This window comes from Mustela nigripes, chromosome 3 (genome assembly GCF_022355385.1).
Source record: "Mustela nigripes isolate SB6536 chromosome 3, MUSNIG.SB6536, whole genome shotgun sequence".
Lineage (NCBI taxonomy): Eukaryota > Metazoa > Chordata > Mammalia > Carnivora > Mustelidae > Mustela > Mustela nigripes.
The window spans coordinates 163,709,989-163,729,224 of NC_081559.1; the positions used below are offsets into that span (position 1 = coordinate 163,709,989).

Consider the following 19,236-nt stretch of genomic DNA (forward strand, 5'->3'; position numbering starts at 1 on the left):
CGGAGTACATTTAGGCGGTGCTAGCTCCACTCCCGCCGGGAAGCCTCCACCTGCGGCCTCCCACCGCCGCCACCCCGCCACCCCGCCCCTCCCCCTGACTCCGCACGCGGCTTCTCCGCAAGGGTCCCGGCGGCGGCGCCGGAGGGGGCGGGCCCGGCTGTCCGCCCGCCCAGTGTCGGGCTCGGGGTGGGGGTTCCCGCCTATTACTGGATGGAAACTCCGGCGTCCAGAGGGGCGGGAGGGAGAGAGGGAGGGAGGCCCGCGGGTGAAAGGGGCATTGATGCAGCCCGCGGCGGCCTCGGAGCGCGGCGGGGCCAGACTCTGGTCACGTCCGAGCTCCGCGCCTCCTCCTGCTCCTGCTCCTGCTCCGCGCGCCCCGGGGCCGCCGCGCGCCATGCGCCCCCACGGCCCCGCCGCCGCCTCCGCGCAGCGGTTCCTCGGGCTCCTGCTGCTTTTGCTGCTGCAGCTGCGGGCGCCGTCGAGCGCCTCCGAGCTCCCGAAAGGGAAGCAAAAGGCGCTGCTGCGGCAGAGGGAGGTGGTGGACCTGGTGAGTCCGGCGGCGGGAACAGAGCCGCGGGCCACGCGGGGAGGACGCGGCCGGGCTGGCGGGGTTGGGGGGTGGTCTGTACGGCTGCGCCCGTGGTCGTGCGTGCGCCCGGCTGTCCCGCTTTGTCTGAGTCCACGTGTAAGGCAGGACCCGGGCGAGGCGAGCGGTGGGGACGTGGAGCACCAAATGGTGGAGCGGAGATGCGACGTGGGTCGGGTGGGATGCCCCAGAAGACAGGGAGTGGCCCAATAATTTCTGGCTTCTGAGAGCCGTCGTCCCTCCTCCCCGCCCCCAACACCCTGGGAAGACGGAGGGGGTTAGGGCGGCAATGAGAGGAGAATGAGGAGCTCCAGTAGGTTAGAAGGTGGGCCTGGGAGCTGTCTAGGAGACCCTGGAGCTGATCTCCTGGGTGGGCCTGGGCCAGAGCCCTGAGATGTGTCCTCTGTTGGGGCTGGTGGCCACGTCTGCCTGCAGGAGAGAATAACAACCCTCACAGAGCATCCGTCCAACTCTTTGTAACTTGAACCCTGTGAGTCATGTTGGGTCATCTTCCTAGGAAGTGTGGACTGCAATTTACTTTGTTGGACGACCACAGCCCAGGACAGGAATGGTTCACAGGGATCAAGGCCAGAAGGGGAAAATGAAAAGACCCTGCACTAACCCTCCCAGGACCCATTTCACTGTTCTGTTTATAGACAGATGGACAGTCCATCCTTCCAGACACCCTGGGTCCTCAGCCTGTGGCCACCCAGCAGGAGGATCACAGTGGAGCTAAGGGAGAAGACAGTTCACAGAAGAGCAGATGAATACCCCAAGTGCTTTCTGAGGGCTAATCTATGGGAAGGTCTGTTTGCTTAAAGCTCCTTCCCTCCAAAATCAACAAACCCAGTGGAGGGCAGAGCAGTCCTCTGTTCTGTGTCAAGAGCTGTCCTTTCACAGCTACCATATTCCTTGGCACATAATAAACGTCAGTCCTTAGGCCAATCTTAGTTGCAGACAAATATCACTTACAAGCATTGCAGGACCTAAGGGGAGGGGGACATTGTTTTGATTAAAAAAAAAAAAAGTTTCGAGTTTGTTAAGCTGCCATTAGAAACTGAGCTAATAAACCAAACTCCCTGGCAGCTAGTTCTATGCCAGATTCAAAAACTCTGGAAAAAAATTCCTGCCATTGCACACTGCACATTTTGGTGATGTGCTATGTAATTTTGCCCCACAAAGCAGACAATGTGTTCAGGGCTACAGTTCTATTTTAAGTGTCCAAATTGTCTAAAACTGTACCAAATGGCTGGGGTTCATGTGCAGTTTGCATTTTATGGATTCATAATTATGATACACAAAATACCCCTTTTCTCCATAAAGCTAGCAATTTTTTCTTTTCCTCCACGGATTTGCAGTACCTGTGGTTACCCACAACTCTCGCCCAGCTTGGAAAAGCTTATTGTACAGCCAAGCTCAGGTGCATCCTGTAGATTGGATTTGGTTTTGCTGGAGAGAAAAAAAAAATGTTCATGTGGTCGTTGAGAAGGTTTCAACAGATGCTATAAAGCAACGTCTTTGTACAGGAGCTTTCAAAGCGTTCCTTTCAAGCTTCCAGCACGCTCTGCCCCCTGGTGGCCAGTGAAAGAAACAGGGGTTCAGTCTACAGACATTCGTAGAACACCCACCTAGTACTAAGCCTGTGCTAAGTTAGCATTTTAATTTTAATTTTTAAAATATTTTATTAATTTATTTGAAAGAGAGAGTGAGATCACACATAGGCAGAGAGAAAGGGAGAAGCAGGCTTCCTGCTGAGCAGAGAGCCTGATGCGGGGCTAGAACACAGGACCCGATCCCAGGACCCGGAGATCGTGACCTGAGCCAAAGGCAGAGGCTTAACCCACTGAGCCACCCAGGCGCCCCAAGGTTAGCATTTTTAAAGTGAAAGAAGACAGATGTAATATGCGTGGAACCAAATTCTGTAAAATTATGTGGTCATTGAAATGCAATTTTTAGATAAAAACCTGAATAAACACTCTCAACCTTGCCACTACTGACATTTGGGGCTAGATAATTCTTTGTTGTGGAGACTGTCCTGCACATTGTATGAGGTTTAGCAGCACCTGTGGTCCCTATCCACATTAGATGCCAGTAATACCCTTCCCTCCCAAGTTGTGACAACCAAAAATGCCCCCAGATATTTGCTAAGTACACCCTGGGGGACAAAATCATCTGTGATTGAGAACTAGTGATATACAGAAAAATAAAACTTTGTGTATCACCTTGTCTCAGGGGGAATAATAATGAAAAAAAAAATCAGACGTTTTGTTGTTTCTCCCTTCCCACTTGAAAGCTATGTCTGAACATGTATCTGCTAGTGAAAGCGAGTGAGATGACTAAAATGAAAAGTAAACTAGAATAAACCAAACTGCTTTAGCATATTTTATACTTTAATTTGTCTTCAAATTTTGTTAAATACATTTGCATTTTGTTAAATACTTTTCTTACTATTTCTTTGGCAATACATAAATAAATAGCGTCTTTTTTACACCAGGAAAATGGTAATGGCCAAAGTCATGACAAAAATCGTTTATCAAAACACAAATGAAATTGGTGATGTAACAAGAAATTGATTGGGAAACCTTATATATATGAGCATCCTTCCCAGGCACCAGCATCACTGGATTTTATAATATGACCATGTCTAAGTCCAGAAGTAATTTTCATATATAAGGAATCTTGGATTTTTTTTTTGTTCTCATTAGACAGTATCATTATACAGAATGATAGTACAAGTTACACCAATAGGGGAATGTTAAAGTAAAAACTTTAAGTCGATTGCATTTGGGGTTGGACCCATTCCAGAATAGACAAGGGAATTAGAGATAAAATGTTACCTTTACTAATTACTCCACTGTATTGGTGTGCGTGGCTTCTGTGTGTGTGCTGGCCGACAGGTTTCCTAATGCTGTCTTTCCTGGGTCTAGACGCTGGTTAAGTTCCACCCAAGGGAGTAGACACACTTGCCCAGGGTCATGGCCTCACATGGTCTTGGGAGAATAGTAAGAATCATCATGGCCGACATGGGCAATGTTCACTGTGTGCCCCACGCTGCTCCAAGCAGTTTCATAGAAGACCTCACTTAAATCTCACATGAATCCTACCACATAAGAATCTTCATCATTTTCCCTCTTTTACAGGTAAGGGAACAGGCACTGAAATGTTGAGCAAGTTGCCTTATCTCATATAACTAAAAAATTAAAGTCCAGAGTATCTATGCTCTTAACTTCTACTTGATACTCTTGCTGCCTGCCCACCAAGACCAGAGAGAATCCGGGCACTTAAGAGGTTTGACAGATTATTGCCCCCTGTTGAAGGCCAGTGGTTTTCTGTGACCAGGCCGTTAGCTCCTAAGGAGAAGTGAGGTTGGAGGCCAGAAGTTTTAGTCTAATGACACTTCCTTCACATAAAAATAGAAGCAAGAGATGTGCAATCCAATTCAAAGACATTGCTGGTGTAAGAGAATTCTTAGCTAAGATTTTTTTGATAAATATATCCCTAGGACTATGTCTTAGAGAAATAATTCAAAAGACATCGCTATATGGGTGAAAATTTTCATTACAATAATACTAATGATAGAAAAAATAGAAATAACCTAAGCATCTCCAAATAGTGCGATGTTTGCATAAAATGTTCAGAAGTATCATTATGATACTCTACAGTCCTTTACAACATACAGGGTTAGAAGAAAAAAGCACTATATCTAATTATGTTCACCCTGGTATACAGCAATTTAAGAATTATGTATGCTTTTAATAAGCAGTAGGAAAAAAGCAGGCAAATGAAAACATTTTGTCTTTGATTTCTCTGTGTGTGTGTGTGTGAGCAGTCTGTGCAATAGAAAGAAATCTCAGTATTTTAGAAATAACTTTAAAATCAATTCTCTGTATAAACTCATCTAGAACATAAGCAAGTGGTATGAAGAGCTTCTTGACTCCAAGGGCTCCAAATAAATGCAAGTCTGGGGTCCAGGGGTGGCTCACTTGGTTAAGCGACCAACTCTTGGTTTCAGCTCCTGTCATGATCTCAGGGTCCTGGGATTGAGCCCCCTCCCCACTGACCCCCAGTGTAGTCCCCAGTTGAGCCTGAGCGGAGTGTTAGGCTCCATGATCAGCAGGGAGTCTGCTTGTCTCCCTCTCTCTCTGCCCTTCCCCCTGCTGTCTCTCCCCCCCCCCCCCCCGCTAAAATAAATAAAATAAATCTTTAAAAAAAATGCAGTTCTAATCATCAAGTCTTTGAATCTTGAGCAGTGAGGGGTTTTCCCCTTTTCTTTTGTCTGTTGTAGTATAATGGAATGTGCTTACAAGGACCAGCAGGGGTGCCTGGGCGAGATGGAAACCCTGGGGCCAATGGCATCCCTGGTACCCCTGGGATCCCAGGTCGGGATGGATTCAAAGGAGAAAAAGGCGAATGCTTGAGGGAAAGCTTTGAGGAGTCCTGGACACCGAACTACAAACAGTGCTCATGGAGTTCACTCAATTATGGCATAGATCTTGGGAAAATTGCGGTAAGTAAAGTCTGAATTATTTTAAAGTTGAAGAAAAGCCTTTGAGTTTTCTCAGTTGAGTATGAATTGAAGATTTTATTTTTGCTGAAAGACTTTTCACAAAATTAAGGAGTAGGGACCCTGTAGCTAAGTTAGAATTAATGAATAAAAAAGATAACATTTCAGAGTTAATTTTATAAAGGTATTTCTAAGATAAATCACTATGTTATTTTAACCCTAATAATATCTAAAATAACTTGCTCCTTTTTAAAAAATGCAAACAAAAAGGGAGAGCATAAGTATCTGTATTGGGCAGTAAGGAACTTTCCAGTCTTGTTTAAAAGTGAAATTAACTTTGAATTAGTGTAAGAAATTCGGCTGTGGTCCCAGGCATAAGGGTGGGAAGAAATTTCCAAGAAACTAACCATGTGATAGGAATTACCTCCAAGTGGAAAGTCTGTTGGTATTTGTCATTCTGGGTAGCCCATGTGGCTTAAAATTGCTAAGCTTAAGAAAAGTGGAATGGTCCAGACATGTCCTACAGTGAGCATTTAGAATTTTTCTGCAACATTTTGATTAATGATTCAGTCACTTTAATGAGTGTTTGCTTCGAAAGCAAGGCAAGGTGACTGGGATGGCACAGAACTGAAGAAGCTGGGGCTCTTCCTAAGCCTCTTTCTTCTTTTGTTGGACCAGTTGTAGATGGTTCCATGTATATATTATTATTATTATTATTCAGCATTACGTTATTCCTTGATATTAACCACTCCTACCACCAGGCAAATGCAAGTAGAAGAGATTTTACTTTCACAAAACTCTGAGCTGCTCATCTCAGCTTTTTACGGTCTGCTTGATTATCTATGAAATTGCGTGAGACCGCCCTGATTTGATTTTTTTGTGTACTAGTATTACTGCAGGCTTTGTTTTCCTATGTGACTTCTTAAAAAGCATTTTGTTAAAATGGGTCAAAATGTTACCTGCTTCTTTAACACCTGACATTGACAGACTGGTTACTTATTTATAGTTCATCAGAAGTTGCTGAGTTCTCTCTAAAATGACTCTGAATTATTAATATGTTTTTAAGTTTCTTTTAGGAGCGGTCAGAATGAGTTTCGGTGCTTTCCGAAGGTAAAAGATAGTAGACCTTGAGCCAGTAGAGAGATGAATTTTGCAAAGAGCCATTAGAGAAAAAAAAACCGGGGTCTTCTAATTATGTCATTATAGGTAAAGACTAAAACCTCCACCTGTGCTTTATCTCTGATACTTTTTGCTATTGGTTGCAAAGAGACCAGTCAAGAATAAATATATAGTCTAGAATGTAAGGATCATGAAGGCAGATTCTGTTTCATTTACTGTGGTAACTGTAAAGTCCAGCACGTAGGACCCAGGAAATAGTTTTGGAGTGGAAAAAAAAAAGTAGATATATAGACCAGTTTGGCTTAAAATACTGAAGACCAGCTGTTTTGAGTAAAACTAAAAGATACCTTCAGTGGCGTGAAGAATTCTAAGAATGCCATGATTTAATTTTCTTAGAGTTCCTAACATCGGAGTCTCTTCTCTCTCTCCTTCTGTAAAAGTTAAGCTTTTTAAAATGTAGTTTGAGGAAAAGGAAAAGTGGAGTAATGGTCACACTACAACTTGAAAGCATCTTGTAAATGGAAATTGAAAATGCTAATTACACCCCATTTATGTGTTTATGATAGGAGTGTACATTTACAAAAATGCGCTCAAACAGCGCTCTAAGAGTTTTGTTCAGTGGCTCCCTTCGGTTAAAATGCAGAAGTGCGTGCTGTCAGCGTTGGTATTTCACGTTCAATGGAGCTGAATGTTCTGGACCTCTTCCCATCGAAGCCATCATTTATTTGGACCAAGGAAGCCCTGAACTCAATTCAACAATTAATATTCATCGTACTTCTTCTGGTACGTAGAATAGTGACTGCAGGGTGTGCCTGACGTCTTTAGAGACGGAAGACTGGTTTGGAACCCGCTATCATGTTAGCTCACCAGCCTGTGATAAAGAGACCGATAGCAAGTTTTCAGCACCTAACTCTTCATCCCGGTTGCATTTCAGAATTCCCTGAAACAGATCTTTAAAAAAAATACACAGATGCCTACGTCCCGTCTCTGACCAACTGTGTCAGAATCTCTGGGTCTAAGACTGTATTTTTTAAAAGACCCCCGAAGTTGAAAATCACTGAATTAGATGAAATGGTAGAACAGCCCATAATGCCACAGAGCAGTGGTTTCCAACTCTGGCTACACATGAGGTTCAACTAGGGCACTTAAATCCGCACCCGCCCTTCTAAGGAATCTGATTTCATGGGGCTAGATGCAGCCAAGGTACTGGAATTTCTAATGCTCAACCCGGCTTGAGGTCCACTTGGTAAGGTGATCATTTCTCTGCCTCGTCCTTTAAAAGGATAGATATTGTCTGCTGAATTTGTAAAAGAGAACATTTCTATAGTGCATTCTTTGTTTCTGCCTAATGTAAGAGAAAGAGTTTAAGACAATCATTTAAACCAGTGGTCATTAAGCTATAAGAAAAAAAACATTATTAGTTTGTTCTATTTGATTTTAAGGTTCATTAAAGAAAGTTTGGAAGATACCAAGAAATAGAGGGGGGAGGGGCTTCTGTTAATGCCATCACTCAGACACACCACTGTATTTGGCTGCCAGCCATTTTGGTTTCTTGAGTTGCAGTGGGATAGCACACTGTGATGGTCCACGTTGGGAGAATCACAAGATGTATATATCACTGGCTTCATTCCCCTCATGTTTTGCAGGGATGTCTCACTAACCTTGTACGTAGCAATGACAGAGGGAAGAAAAGAGGTCCCTCCCTATTAATCAGAAGCAGTTCTATTTCAGCATGCTTTGGGGACCCAAGTCAGATACTGAACCCCAAAATTAACATAGCACATTTATTCCTAAGAAATCATGGCCATCCCTTCTGCATTCTTCCTCAAATCCCCACACTCTCCTTGAGATATAAAGAAGATATTTGAATCCCCTCTCTTGGCACATAGAAAAGGTCCAGGGAAATAAAGTGTGTTAGGTAGGACAGTACAATCAGTGTTCTGGCAAGCAGAAACCAGCTCCTTGCCTGCTCTCTTGTCTCCCCAGCCCTCTCTTTGATCAAGTTAAAAAGTTTCATCACCAAGTCCTTAGATACTTGTGCTGGAAAGGATATGTTTTCCATCTGAGCAGCAATGCCTGCAATAAGAAAAACCTAGATAGAAAATCAGAATTTGATTAGGAACTGATATATGTTTAGTATATGTACATAGTAAATACATATTATATACATAGACATAATATTTATTACATTATATACTACATAGTAGGTACAGGATATGTGTAGTTGAGATAAGCAACTAGCTTTCTATTGTATTACCTTTAAGGTGTTTGTGTTAATATCTTGCTATAATTTAAGCCTTTAGGCTCAGGAACTGTGACCTATACATGCATATGTTTTATAAATTATTTAACATAGCAGCTCCTGACCACAGTGTGGAAATTATTTGGTGTGATCACTTGGGTGGAATGTCAGAAGTAATTTGGTATTTATAACAGTTTTTGTATTAAGATGGTAAAAGGATACCTCCATAATGAAATCACTTTCCCTTGCGCACAGATACTCTTTCCTGAGAGAGAGGAGATACTCTACACTTAGTACATCAAGGATGACTTAAAGCCTTGGATATGCCCATGGGAGTTTGAAAAACATTTAAATGTCACCTTGTTACCTGGGGCTAGAAAGGGAACAGGTCTAGAACCCCCTAATCCAACATATTTCGGGTGCTTATTAAGTTGCAATACTACCTTATCCCAGTAAATATGCTCATTCATTCAAAAAACATTATTTCACAGGTTCAAAACCATGAAGTGACCAATTGACCCTCCTCATGTGAGACTAGAGGTAGACTCAAATTTGTTTTACGTCCTGTACGTGTGGTGAACAAGTTTCTAGGCCATGGGTGTGCCGAACTTAGGAGAACATGAGTATTTCTGGACATTTTCACCCAGTGTGGCCCTAGATAAAGTGGGACTGTGATCATACTGCTTTGTTCTCCCAGCTTTGAAAGGGCCCCGAACCACAGTCAAATCCCTGGATTCTGAGGGATTTACCTTAGATTCATTGACGTGTGAGCTCAAGGAAGAAGATCGCTTCAGACCTACATCCCTGAGGCTCAGTTGGAATGTACTAACCTACCAAATGGGAAACCTGACTGGTTACATGATAGCATCCCTCACTACTTCTCCATCAGAACTCATTTTCTGAAACAATCTGGCAACCTTGGGTTCCTTTTCCTCCTTACACAGACACGTATCTTTTTGTTTCTTAAAATGACCATTGAGGGATTTTTTTTTAAAATATAGAAGGACCGCAGTAAGATGAAATGCAAGTTGTACATTAGAATATGGACCAGAGACCCTGAGAAAAGTTGTATATTAATAAAGCATAAGAACACTGAGGAAAAGCAGGGTGTTTGGTTTGTTCACTGTGAGGAAATTCCACGTAAAATGGGATTTCTAGACTGAAGGGCTGGTATAATGATTATGCTAGAATTTCTTTTAATGTTACAAAGTCCTTCTTTTGTATTTTGTGTTTTATATTTTGTATTTACAAGTGTATAGGTAAGTGTTGGAAAAGGCTTACATATCAAAAAGAACTGCATATCAAATAAAATTTCATGGCTTTTTTTTTTAAGATTTATTAAAAAAAAAAAGAATTATTTATTCGACAGAGAGAGATCATAAGCAGCCAGAGAGGCAGGCAGAGAGAGAGGGGGAAGCAGGCTCCCTGCTGAGCAGAGAGCCCAATGCGGGGCTTGATCCCAGGACCCTGGGATCGACCCAAACCAAAGGCAGAGGCTTAACTCACTGAGCCATCCAGGGGCCCCCAAAAGTCATGGCTTTCAAAAGTGTGGGCTTCTTCCATTTAAGGCAGTTAAAGAAACTGCCTTTATTTTTTGTTTCTAGTCACTTGAACAGTAACTTCTGGTAACTAAACAGATTCTGGTTTTATGGCTAAAACCTGTGAGAAAACTGCCTGTTCAGCTTATATCATCGGATGGATAGGTATACATTTTTAAAAAAATACTTACGTGGTAAGAAGGAGAGAACTTATCTTCATGAAGTCCTTATTAAGTGTTAGAATTTTTAATTCACTGTGCGTTCAATAGATTTGTTAGCTACCTTGCTAGGGTAATAACATTTAGATGAAGATTTTTGCTTTTTGTTCTAAAGAAGGGTGTAACTTTCCTCTCTGTTCTGCAGTGGAAGGGCTCTGTGAAGGAATCGGAGCTGGACTAGTGGATGTTGCCATCTGGGTCGGGACCTGTTCAGATTACCCGAAAGGGGACGCCTCCACCGGATGGAATTCAGTATCTCGCATCATTATTGAAGAACTGCCCAAATAAATCCTCTGATTTTCATTCCCTACCTCTTTTTTAATTAAAACTTTAAAGGGTTCATTTTAGTGGCATTTTTATATCATTTTTATGTATACGTCTGAAGAAGAAACGAAGATAAACGTGTCTCAGACCAAAGTGTAATCTCACACTGTTTGGAAAATCCAGTATTATTCATTTTCCTTCCATCAGAAATGGTTTCAGGATTTTGTAGTTGATTAGAATACCTTCTTCATAGTCCCCATTCCCTGAACCTGTAATCTGGAATGTCATTGTGGTCTTTAACTTTTCCTGTTCTCTTAGGATAGCGTTTTTTGAAACAGGAAGGCTACCATATCAGTCTTTGTACAAGTTGTAAATGTTGAGAACTATTTTATATCTGTGAAATAAAACTTATTTCAAACAACTTCAATATGTTAACCTAATTGCCACTAAAATTAGCATTCTTAGTACTTTCTTTCTGAAAAGTTGGGGTCATTTAACGATCATATATAAAATTTTAGTGCATGTATAGTACTGTTCCATATTTTGAAGAATATCAAGAAAAAAGGGGTATTTACATGTCAAGAAATACATTAGCACTTTAGGAATTTTATCTTTAACAAAGAATAAAAAGGTGTTATTTTTAACAAAGAATAAAAAGAGGAATTCTGTCCTTAAATTGTTTAGGATTTGGTAGGGAGGATAAGATATATACAAAAATAACAATAAATCGAAGATCAATATGTAGATTGACATACAAGTTGTTGGAGGGGTGGTACAATTCAAGGGATGTTTTGTTACGTCTGACCAAGGTGATCAGAAAGAATTCATGAGGAAGGAAGGGCAGGTGTCAGACTGACAAAAGTTAAGTGAATCCTGGACTTGAACTGGGAGTATCTATATGAACTTCTGAAGTACTTTAACTTAAATAAGACTATAAAACAATAACAACAATGTCTCCTAGTTTCTGGCCTGCAAACAATGACCTAGAAAAGGCTTAGAAATGATGACCCATTGAGTAACGATCTCCACATTCCATTTCCTTCTAAAAGGAACTAAGCCTCCTTGAAGAAAGATGTGATTTCAGCTCCGGGATAGGAAGATGTGATTTCAGCTCCAGTGTGAGTCTGGAACGTGTTGGCATACTTGGAAAACAAGGCAGCTATGAAAGATAACCGAAAAGGATCCAAGAGCCAACTTGAATTGGTTCCCTCTGGCAAGGACGGTACAATGTAAGCATCAATAAAGATAATAACTGCAATGGTTTGTAACACATCAAATATGTTTTAATATAGGAGTTCATAATGACATTAACATAAAATTCATCGGTCAACTTGGAGGATGCCAGCAAACCCCCCTGTTACTCTCAAGATTGGTAAATAGAAAAAAATACAAGCATTTATTCTGCTTTCTCAACATGAACTGTATTTCTGGGTGACTATATTTTGGATGAAGGGAAATTTCTCCTTATGGAAGTGTGTGTGTACTTTGTAGTGTGTATTGGTATAGATAACAAATGAGGAGTGATGGAATTGGAATATCAAATTTTCAACCCATCACAAATTAAGGGATCTAGCAATGACTGTCAATGACTGATTACTTTCCAAAAAGGGAGGGAAGAGACTAAGTACCTCTTAATGAAAGGATGTTAACACCACCCAAGAAGTAGTTTTGCCAAGGAACAAGCAAACTTGGATTTTATAGAGCTTCCAGATATAACTCTTAAACTTTAGGAAATATAGGGGATAGAAGAACCTGTTAATTGACACGACAGAATCATAATCAGCAAATCTAGACTGTGGAGACTTGAAAGACACCTTGGTTTCTTCAACAACAACAACAAAAATAAATTGCAAAACAAGAGAATGAAAAAACATGGATGACAAGAGATTTACTATTGTGTCAAGCCATCTCAATATTTGAACTTTATATGGATGTGAGATAGTTGAGGACATTTGGACATTAACTGGATATATGATATCAAATAATTACTTTTTAGATACAATAATGGTATTGTTATTTTTTGGACTTTTAAAAAATATTTTATTTACTTATTTGACAGAGATCACAAGTAGGCAGAGAGGCAGGTAGAGAGTGAGGGGGAAGCAGACTCCCCATTGAGCAGAGAGCCTGATGCGGGGCTTGATCCCAGGACCCTGAGATCATGACCTGAGCCGAAGGCAGAGGCTTAACCCACTGAGACACCTAGGTGCCCCGTTTTTGTTTTTGTTTTTTTTAAGAATTTATTTTTAAGGGGCACCTGGGTGGCTCAGTGGGTTAAGCCTCTGTTTTTGACTCAGGTCATAATCCTGGGGTCCTAAAATCAAACCCCACATAGGGCTCCCTGCTCAGTGGGGAGCCTGCTTCACCCTCTCCCTCTGTCCCCCTACCCCACTCATGCTGTCTCTCTCTTTCTCATTTGCTCTTTCAAATAAATAAAATATTTTTAAAGGAAATTTTATTTTTAAGTAATCTCTACACCCAACATGGGGTTTGGATTCACAAACCCGGGATCAAGAGTCATATGCTCCACCGAGCCAAGCAGGCACCCCATATGTGGTTATTTTTGAATAATGTTTATCTTTTAGAGGTACTGCAATATTTAAGGTAAAGTGATATGATGTCTGGGATTTGCTTCAGAATAATCTGGAAAGGAAAGCTGGGTGAGAAGGAGGATGGATGAAATAATGTTGAAAAGAGAAGTTAACAAAGATGGGTAAAAATTTTGAGAAATGGGACTGGGATTAAGGACATGTTGGCTGGGGACGAGAACATTAGTTCAGACCTCTTTAAATCAGCACAGACTGTGAAGATACCTGGCTCCCACGTGAATGCCTACCAAAGAACATCCACTGCAGATCAGGCTTTTAATAGTGAGATGGACAAAATATCACACTGTTGATGTCAGCTCCTTTCTCCAGCCACTCCAGAGCTAGTTCAATGGAGCCATGAGCAAAGAAGCCCTGGCGGCAAGGATGGAGGCTCTTCAACAATATGGAGTTTCCCTTAAAAGGCTGGCTGGGTTAGTGTTACTGAACATGTAACACTGGCACCATTCCCTGAGAGGACAAGCCAAACATCTAGGGGACCTCTTCTACCACGGAGGGACAAAGATTCATTCTCATAGAAATAGACATATATTCTGGATATAGATTGCCCCTCCTCCCCGTGCCAATAATACTTCTGCCAGCACTCTTATGCATGGACCCCACTGTCATGGCATTCTACTCGGCACTGCTTCAGATCTCGAAACCTCATTTTACAACACAGAAGTGTAGCAATGGGGCTCACCCCCATGGAATTAACTGGTCTTACTACTTACCCCGTCATTTGAGAGTGGCTAAGTCTAAAGGAAAGGTGAAATGGCTTACCAAGGACTCATTATGGTACCAGTCGGTAGACAGCATCCTAGAATAGGGTTTTGCCTTATAGGATGCAGTGTGTGCTTGGATCAGAAATCATAAGCTGTCATCTCTCCTGTGACCAGAATATAAGCAGTGGAAGTGAGAGTGGCTTCTCTCACTATTATACCATTTTGCTTTTTTTTGTAGACTTTTTGCTTTCTGTCCTGGCAACTTTGAACTGCGGGTTTGGAGATCTTGGTATCCAAGAAGGGAATGCTTCCACCAGGGGAGACAAAAATAGTTCCACTGAATTGGAAGAGGAGACCTAGTTTTCTGTACTAGCTTTCTGTTGACTGCATAACTAATTTAGTAGATTTAGACAACATAAATTTATTTATCTCATGGTTTCTGTGGGCCAAGGGTCTAGGTACAGGTTAGTTGAGTCTTCTGCTTATGGAGTCACCGGGCTGAAATCAAGGTATTGGCTTAGTTATCTCATCTGACACTCAGGATTCTCTTCTCAACTCACGTGTTTGAAGAATCCAGTTCCTTGCAGCTGGGTTGTTAAAAACCTTGTTTTCTTGCTATCAGCTGAGAACTGCTTTTACCTCTTAGAGGTCGCTCCCAGGTGCTATCTATGTGGCACCTCCTCTTATGACATGGCTCTTTTTCTTCCAGACCAGCAAGAGAACTCTGCTGCTTATAGGGTTTGCCTGACTGGGTTGATTGGGGTTCCCCAAGTTCATCTCCTTTTGGATTATAGCCAACTGTTTAGGGATCCTAATTACATCTGCAGAATTCCTTCTGCCATATAATATAAACATAGAATTGATACCCAACTCTATTGACAGGTCCTAACAATGCTCCACTAGAAATAGGTTGTTTACATCAGGGGCGGGGTTCATGGAATCCACACTAGAAGCCTATCTACCACAGCCTGCCACCTGGCCATTTTGCACTCTTTATACCACTGAACCAACAGGTGAAAAACAGGAGTTAATCTATCGGCTTTACTGGTGGATCCTAATTACCAAGGGAAATTAGTTGCTACTATGGTGAAAGCAAGAAGGACTACGCTTGGAACCCAGAAGATTTTCTGAAGTTCTTTTTAGTACTTCAGTGTCAAAGATGAATGGAAAACCCGAAAAAGCAGAGTGACTGGGCATCCAGAACTTTCAGAGAGGAGGATTTGGACCTACTTCACCAGGTAAAGAAGACAGAGCTGTGGGTTCTGTCTGTGGGCAAGGAACATGTGGAATGGTAGTTAAAGGTGGAAGCTATAGCTATCAACTATGACCTTGTGAACAAGGACAGAAGCCAGTACTGTGGTAGCTTTGGATATTTTCTCTTTGGTATATGTCTGCTTGCTAATGCTTTTCTTCCTTTCTCTCCTTCCCATTTTTATCTTGCATAAAAGTTGGTGGAGGTCAACTTTACAATGTAGTCTTTAGTTAACAAAATATTCACTGGGGCCATGACTGAATTTGGGGAGTAATTAATATAGCCAGCAATGGATTCAGTGATCGTTGGGCTTTGTATTTTCTCATGCGGGGGGAGGGCAGGCACTTTCGGGAGAGCTGTATCATGCTAGGGCTAAAATAGAGTCAGTTGCTTCGTCCTTGTGCAGGAATTGGAATGTGTATAGAAGGTTGCAAATGAAACTAAGGACTCCAAAGGGTCAAGCTACTCACCAATTTATTACGTCTGAGCTCTAAACTCATTCTTCAGTACCTACACTGTGATAATGAGCGGGTCTCTTTAAGACGCCTCTAGTAGGATCCTATTAAGAGAATACTGGAGGGGCACTGCAGAAGAAAGAAGCTTGTCTTCCTAGGTTTCAGTGTGCTGAAAGGTGCTTTTTCTTGCTCCTCTCAGTGGTGTGTGTGTGTCTGTCTGATGGTACTCTGCTCTTTGCACACCCAGAATGCACAGTCCTTTAACTAGGACTTATAGCCCCAGCCCCTGCAGTTGAGGACATCCCATACTCCTGGCTTCTGCTGTGGCAGCGCCCCTGACTCTCCAGCATGCCCACCCACGAGTCTCGGCTTGCCTGTGCCCTAGAGTTGTTTCTGAAGCCTTTCCAACGTGGACATCTGCCCTGGTTTTGCACCTGCAAAAATGTCCCAACTTCCTAGGCAACCTGCTCAACAAGGCTTGGCTTGTGTCCTAAGGGATCTTTTCCTGTTTATCATATAATGCTAAACCAGCTCTGGCTCAGTAAACCCAGCAGACTTTGTCATCATCTGGTGGTCTGCGATGGTACCTACTTCAAGAGGTCTGAATTGCAAAGGGGGGCCCTCTTCCAAGCTTGTCCTTCCTTGTCTCCTCTTTTTCACCTTTAGGGCACTGTTAAAGAGTTCCCGTAATATTTTAGCAATTCCTTAGCAATTCCTTCAACTTCTCTTGGTGAAACTTACTGTGTGTTCTGCCTCCAGATTGGGTTTAGATTGATAAGAAGGTAATTAGTTGATCGGAGATGGGGACAAGGAAGTGACCATGAGTAGTGTTTTCTCTCTTCTTTGGGAACAAGCTGCTCACAGCATGAGTTCAGCCCCATAACCCCTTGCTGTTATGTTTTGTTTTTTTTTTTTACGATTTATGTGAGAGAGAGAAGGAGCAGAGGGAGAGGGAGAAGTAGACTCCAAGCAGGGAGCATGACCTGAGCAGAAGCAGGCATCCAATCGACTGAGCCACCCAGATGCCCCCTTCTTGCTGTGTTTTACAAGGACAGGCTCTAAGAGTCTTGGTCCAGTGCTCTCTGGGGCTGGAAGCATAGGTGCGAATGACTCCGAGGCCTGATATAAGCAAAACTTCTTTTACACAGATACAAGTCTCATTTCTCTAATTTCAGCCTTACTACTGCTAAGGATGATAATATCCTATCATGCTTCACTTACCTTGTCAATTTATGAATTAGTTTTTTTTTTTAAGGATTTATTTATTTGAGAGAGTGCTCGCAAGTAGGGGGAGGGGCAGAGGGAGACAGACTCCTCGCTGGGCCAGGAGCCTGCTGCTGGCTCAGCTGCAGGACCCTGAGATCATGACCTGAGCTGAAATCAAGAGTCAGATGCTCACCCGACGGAGCCACCTGGGCACCCTCTAATTATGAAAACATTTTAAGCCTGGGCGAGAAAGAGGTTAATGTGAATCACTTAACAAAAACTTCTTGTTGCTTTTCGACATGTTGTGTGTAAACTGTTTTTATCACCTCCTAGCCTTGAGTAGAACATGCCTGACATCACGATATATACTGAAATCTAATATAAACCCACAATTTTGTAATATTTGATGTCAGAAAATGCATTAGAGACAACTTCAAATCATCCAACACTTGTACAGTTGGACCTTCTCCAATAGCAGATTTTAGTTATTTTTCTGTCTGCTGGTCAGTCTTCCTCTTTCCTGCTTTTCATGGTGAGTTAAATAACCTCTTTAATTCTTGATAAATATTAAATAGCTTGTGTTTTTCAATTAAGGGAAGAACATTTCAAAAACCTATACAACCTATGGAAGGGTCACGAAGTGCTCCTTTTTCCTAAAAGAAACATCAATTTCCATAGAAACGAAGAGGTCAGCATCATCACAGTTGACGGGAAAATGACATAGAGACTTTAGGGTCTGTATCACAGTCCCAGGGAGTAATAGAAAGACCCAACTGAGAGTGGCTTAATAAAGCTATTGGTTCACTCAGTTGAAAACTATAGAGGTACATGCAGCTGGGGGTCAGAATTGATCGAGAATCTCATATGACATGATTTAGGGCCCTGTTTCTTTCCATTTTTTTCTTGTCATTTCCTTGGTTTGGATTTCATCTTGACTCCAAACTCCCCCTCCTCTCCAATTCATAATCCTGAATTGCCTTTGAGGGGCTTTGTGAATTAGGGTACAAATCCTAACTGGTGAAACAGCAAGGAGAGAATCTATGTCAGGACACACAGATAAAAAAGTCTTTTTAAGAGTCACCCCAACTGGGCCAGCTTAGGCAACTGTTTCAATTCCAAACATTCATTGTGAACAGAGATGGCCCATTTAGATTGGCTCTGCTAATCAGCATCAAACCCCTCCCCCCCCCACACCCACCCCACGCAAGTGAGGCCAGTTCCATCTAAACCACAAAGGTGTGAATGAAGGGAGAGAGGTTCTGAAAAGAAATTCCGGCTACTAGTCTCAGAAGGTAAACAGATGCCAAGCAGCCAGTAACAGGGTATTGACTAGAGATATTTGCAGGGTCTATTTCTTATTTACTCATTTGGAAAGACATTTAAGACCTCAGCCAAAGTAACCCAAAACTTCACATACTTTCTGATGTTAAAGAATGTATTTTCAGAAAAGAAATAGTTATATCGTTTCATGGTATTTTATTTCTGCAATTTTATAAACACTAAAGAGGCCTTGCTATTAACGTAACAACACTCTGCCTGGAGGATTCTATGTTCAGTAAGGTGTCCATTCTACAGACAGACCTTGCTCTGATGACTCCTGAACTCAAACACACTTTTCAGTTGATAACCCTTTTCTAGTATGGCTTTAAATAACACGACTTTCTAAAACGGCCACGCTACAAAAGCACACACTGCAAACATAACAACCTCCTTTTCACAAGGCATGAAAGCCAACATCGTCTTGGTTCCCATTCTACCATGCATTCATTCTCTGATGCTGAGCTCCAAGTTTTGTTTTGGCCTCAACCTTCCGGCTCGCACCCCCTCCTAGACTCCCAGAAATTTTTTCAAGCTATTTTTTATTCAAGCAATTTTTTCTACCTTTCCTTTATCTGCTGAAATCCAAGGAAGAAGAGCCTTGAGTGAAATGAATACTTGCTCTTTGCCCCACCTGCTTAACTGCTTGCAATCTGTCTTCAGCCTCTATAATTTGAATCTGCTTAAAGTTATCAGTGACATTCATCTTCACCTTACTGAAATATTTACATGGTTGATAACCCCTTCCCTTTGAGTTTGCTCCTCTTATCTGATTGGTTGTCTTCTGTCACCCTTACGATGTAACCGTGTCTCTCTCTTCTGTTAATGACTCTCACTTCTCTTTTACTCATCAAATAAAACCGAAACACATGTAGTAAGACTCAGAACTCTCAGAACTCTGAGTCTTACTACATGTGTTTGGGTTTTATTTGATGAGTAAAAGAGACCAGACATGTGGTCCTGGTCCTGGTCTTTCAGCTTTCTGTTCTATTTCTTCCTTTTTTTTTTTTTTTACCACATTGACAACCCACTGCTCAAGACATGTCACCTGTGCTTTTTTTTTTTGTGGTTCCCTTTGAAATCTCTACCACCAAGGCCAAACTTCAAGTTTTCTCTTCCACGAACCCTGCTCTAGTTCCCACCAAGCTATAAACTATCTCCAACTCTTCAAGCTCTTCACTAGGTGTCTGTGAAAGCTTCCCTAACTAGTAACCCTGTTTCTTGT

General features: G+C 42.0%; 1 protein-coding gene across 1 annotated transcript; it reads left to right on the forward strand.

The window, feature by feature from the left end:
• The first annotated feature begins 237 nt into the window (after positions 1-237).
• On the forward strand, positions 238-10,973 carry CTHRC1 (collagen triple helix repeat containing 1). Its single transcript, XM_059392936.1, has 4 exons — positions 238-547; positions 4,872-5,093; positions 6,776-6,992; positions 10,353-10,973. The coding sequence occupies exons 1-4, from the start codon at positions 281-283 to the stop codon at positions 10,493-10,495; spliced, it is 849 nt and encodes a 282-aa protein (XP_059248919.1). The 5' UTR covers positions 238-280; the 3' UTR covers positions 10,496-10,973.
• The last annotated feature ends 8,263 nt before the right edge of the window (positions 10,974-19,236 follow it).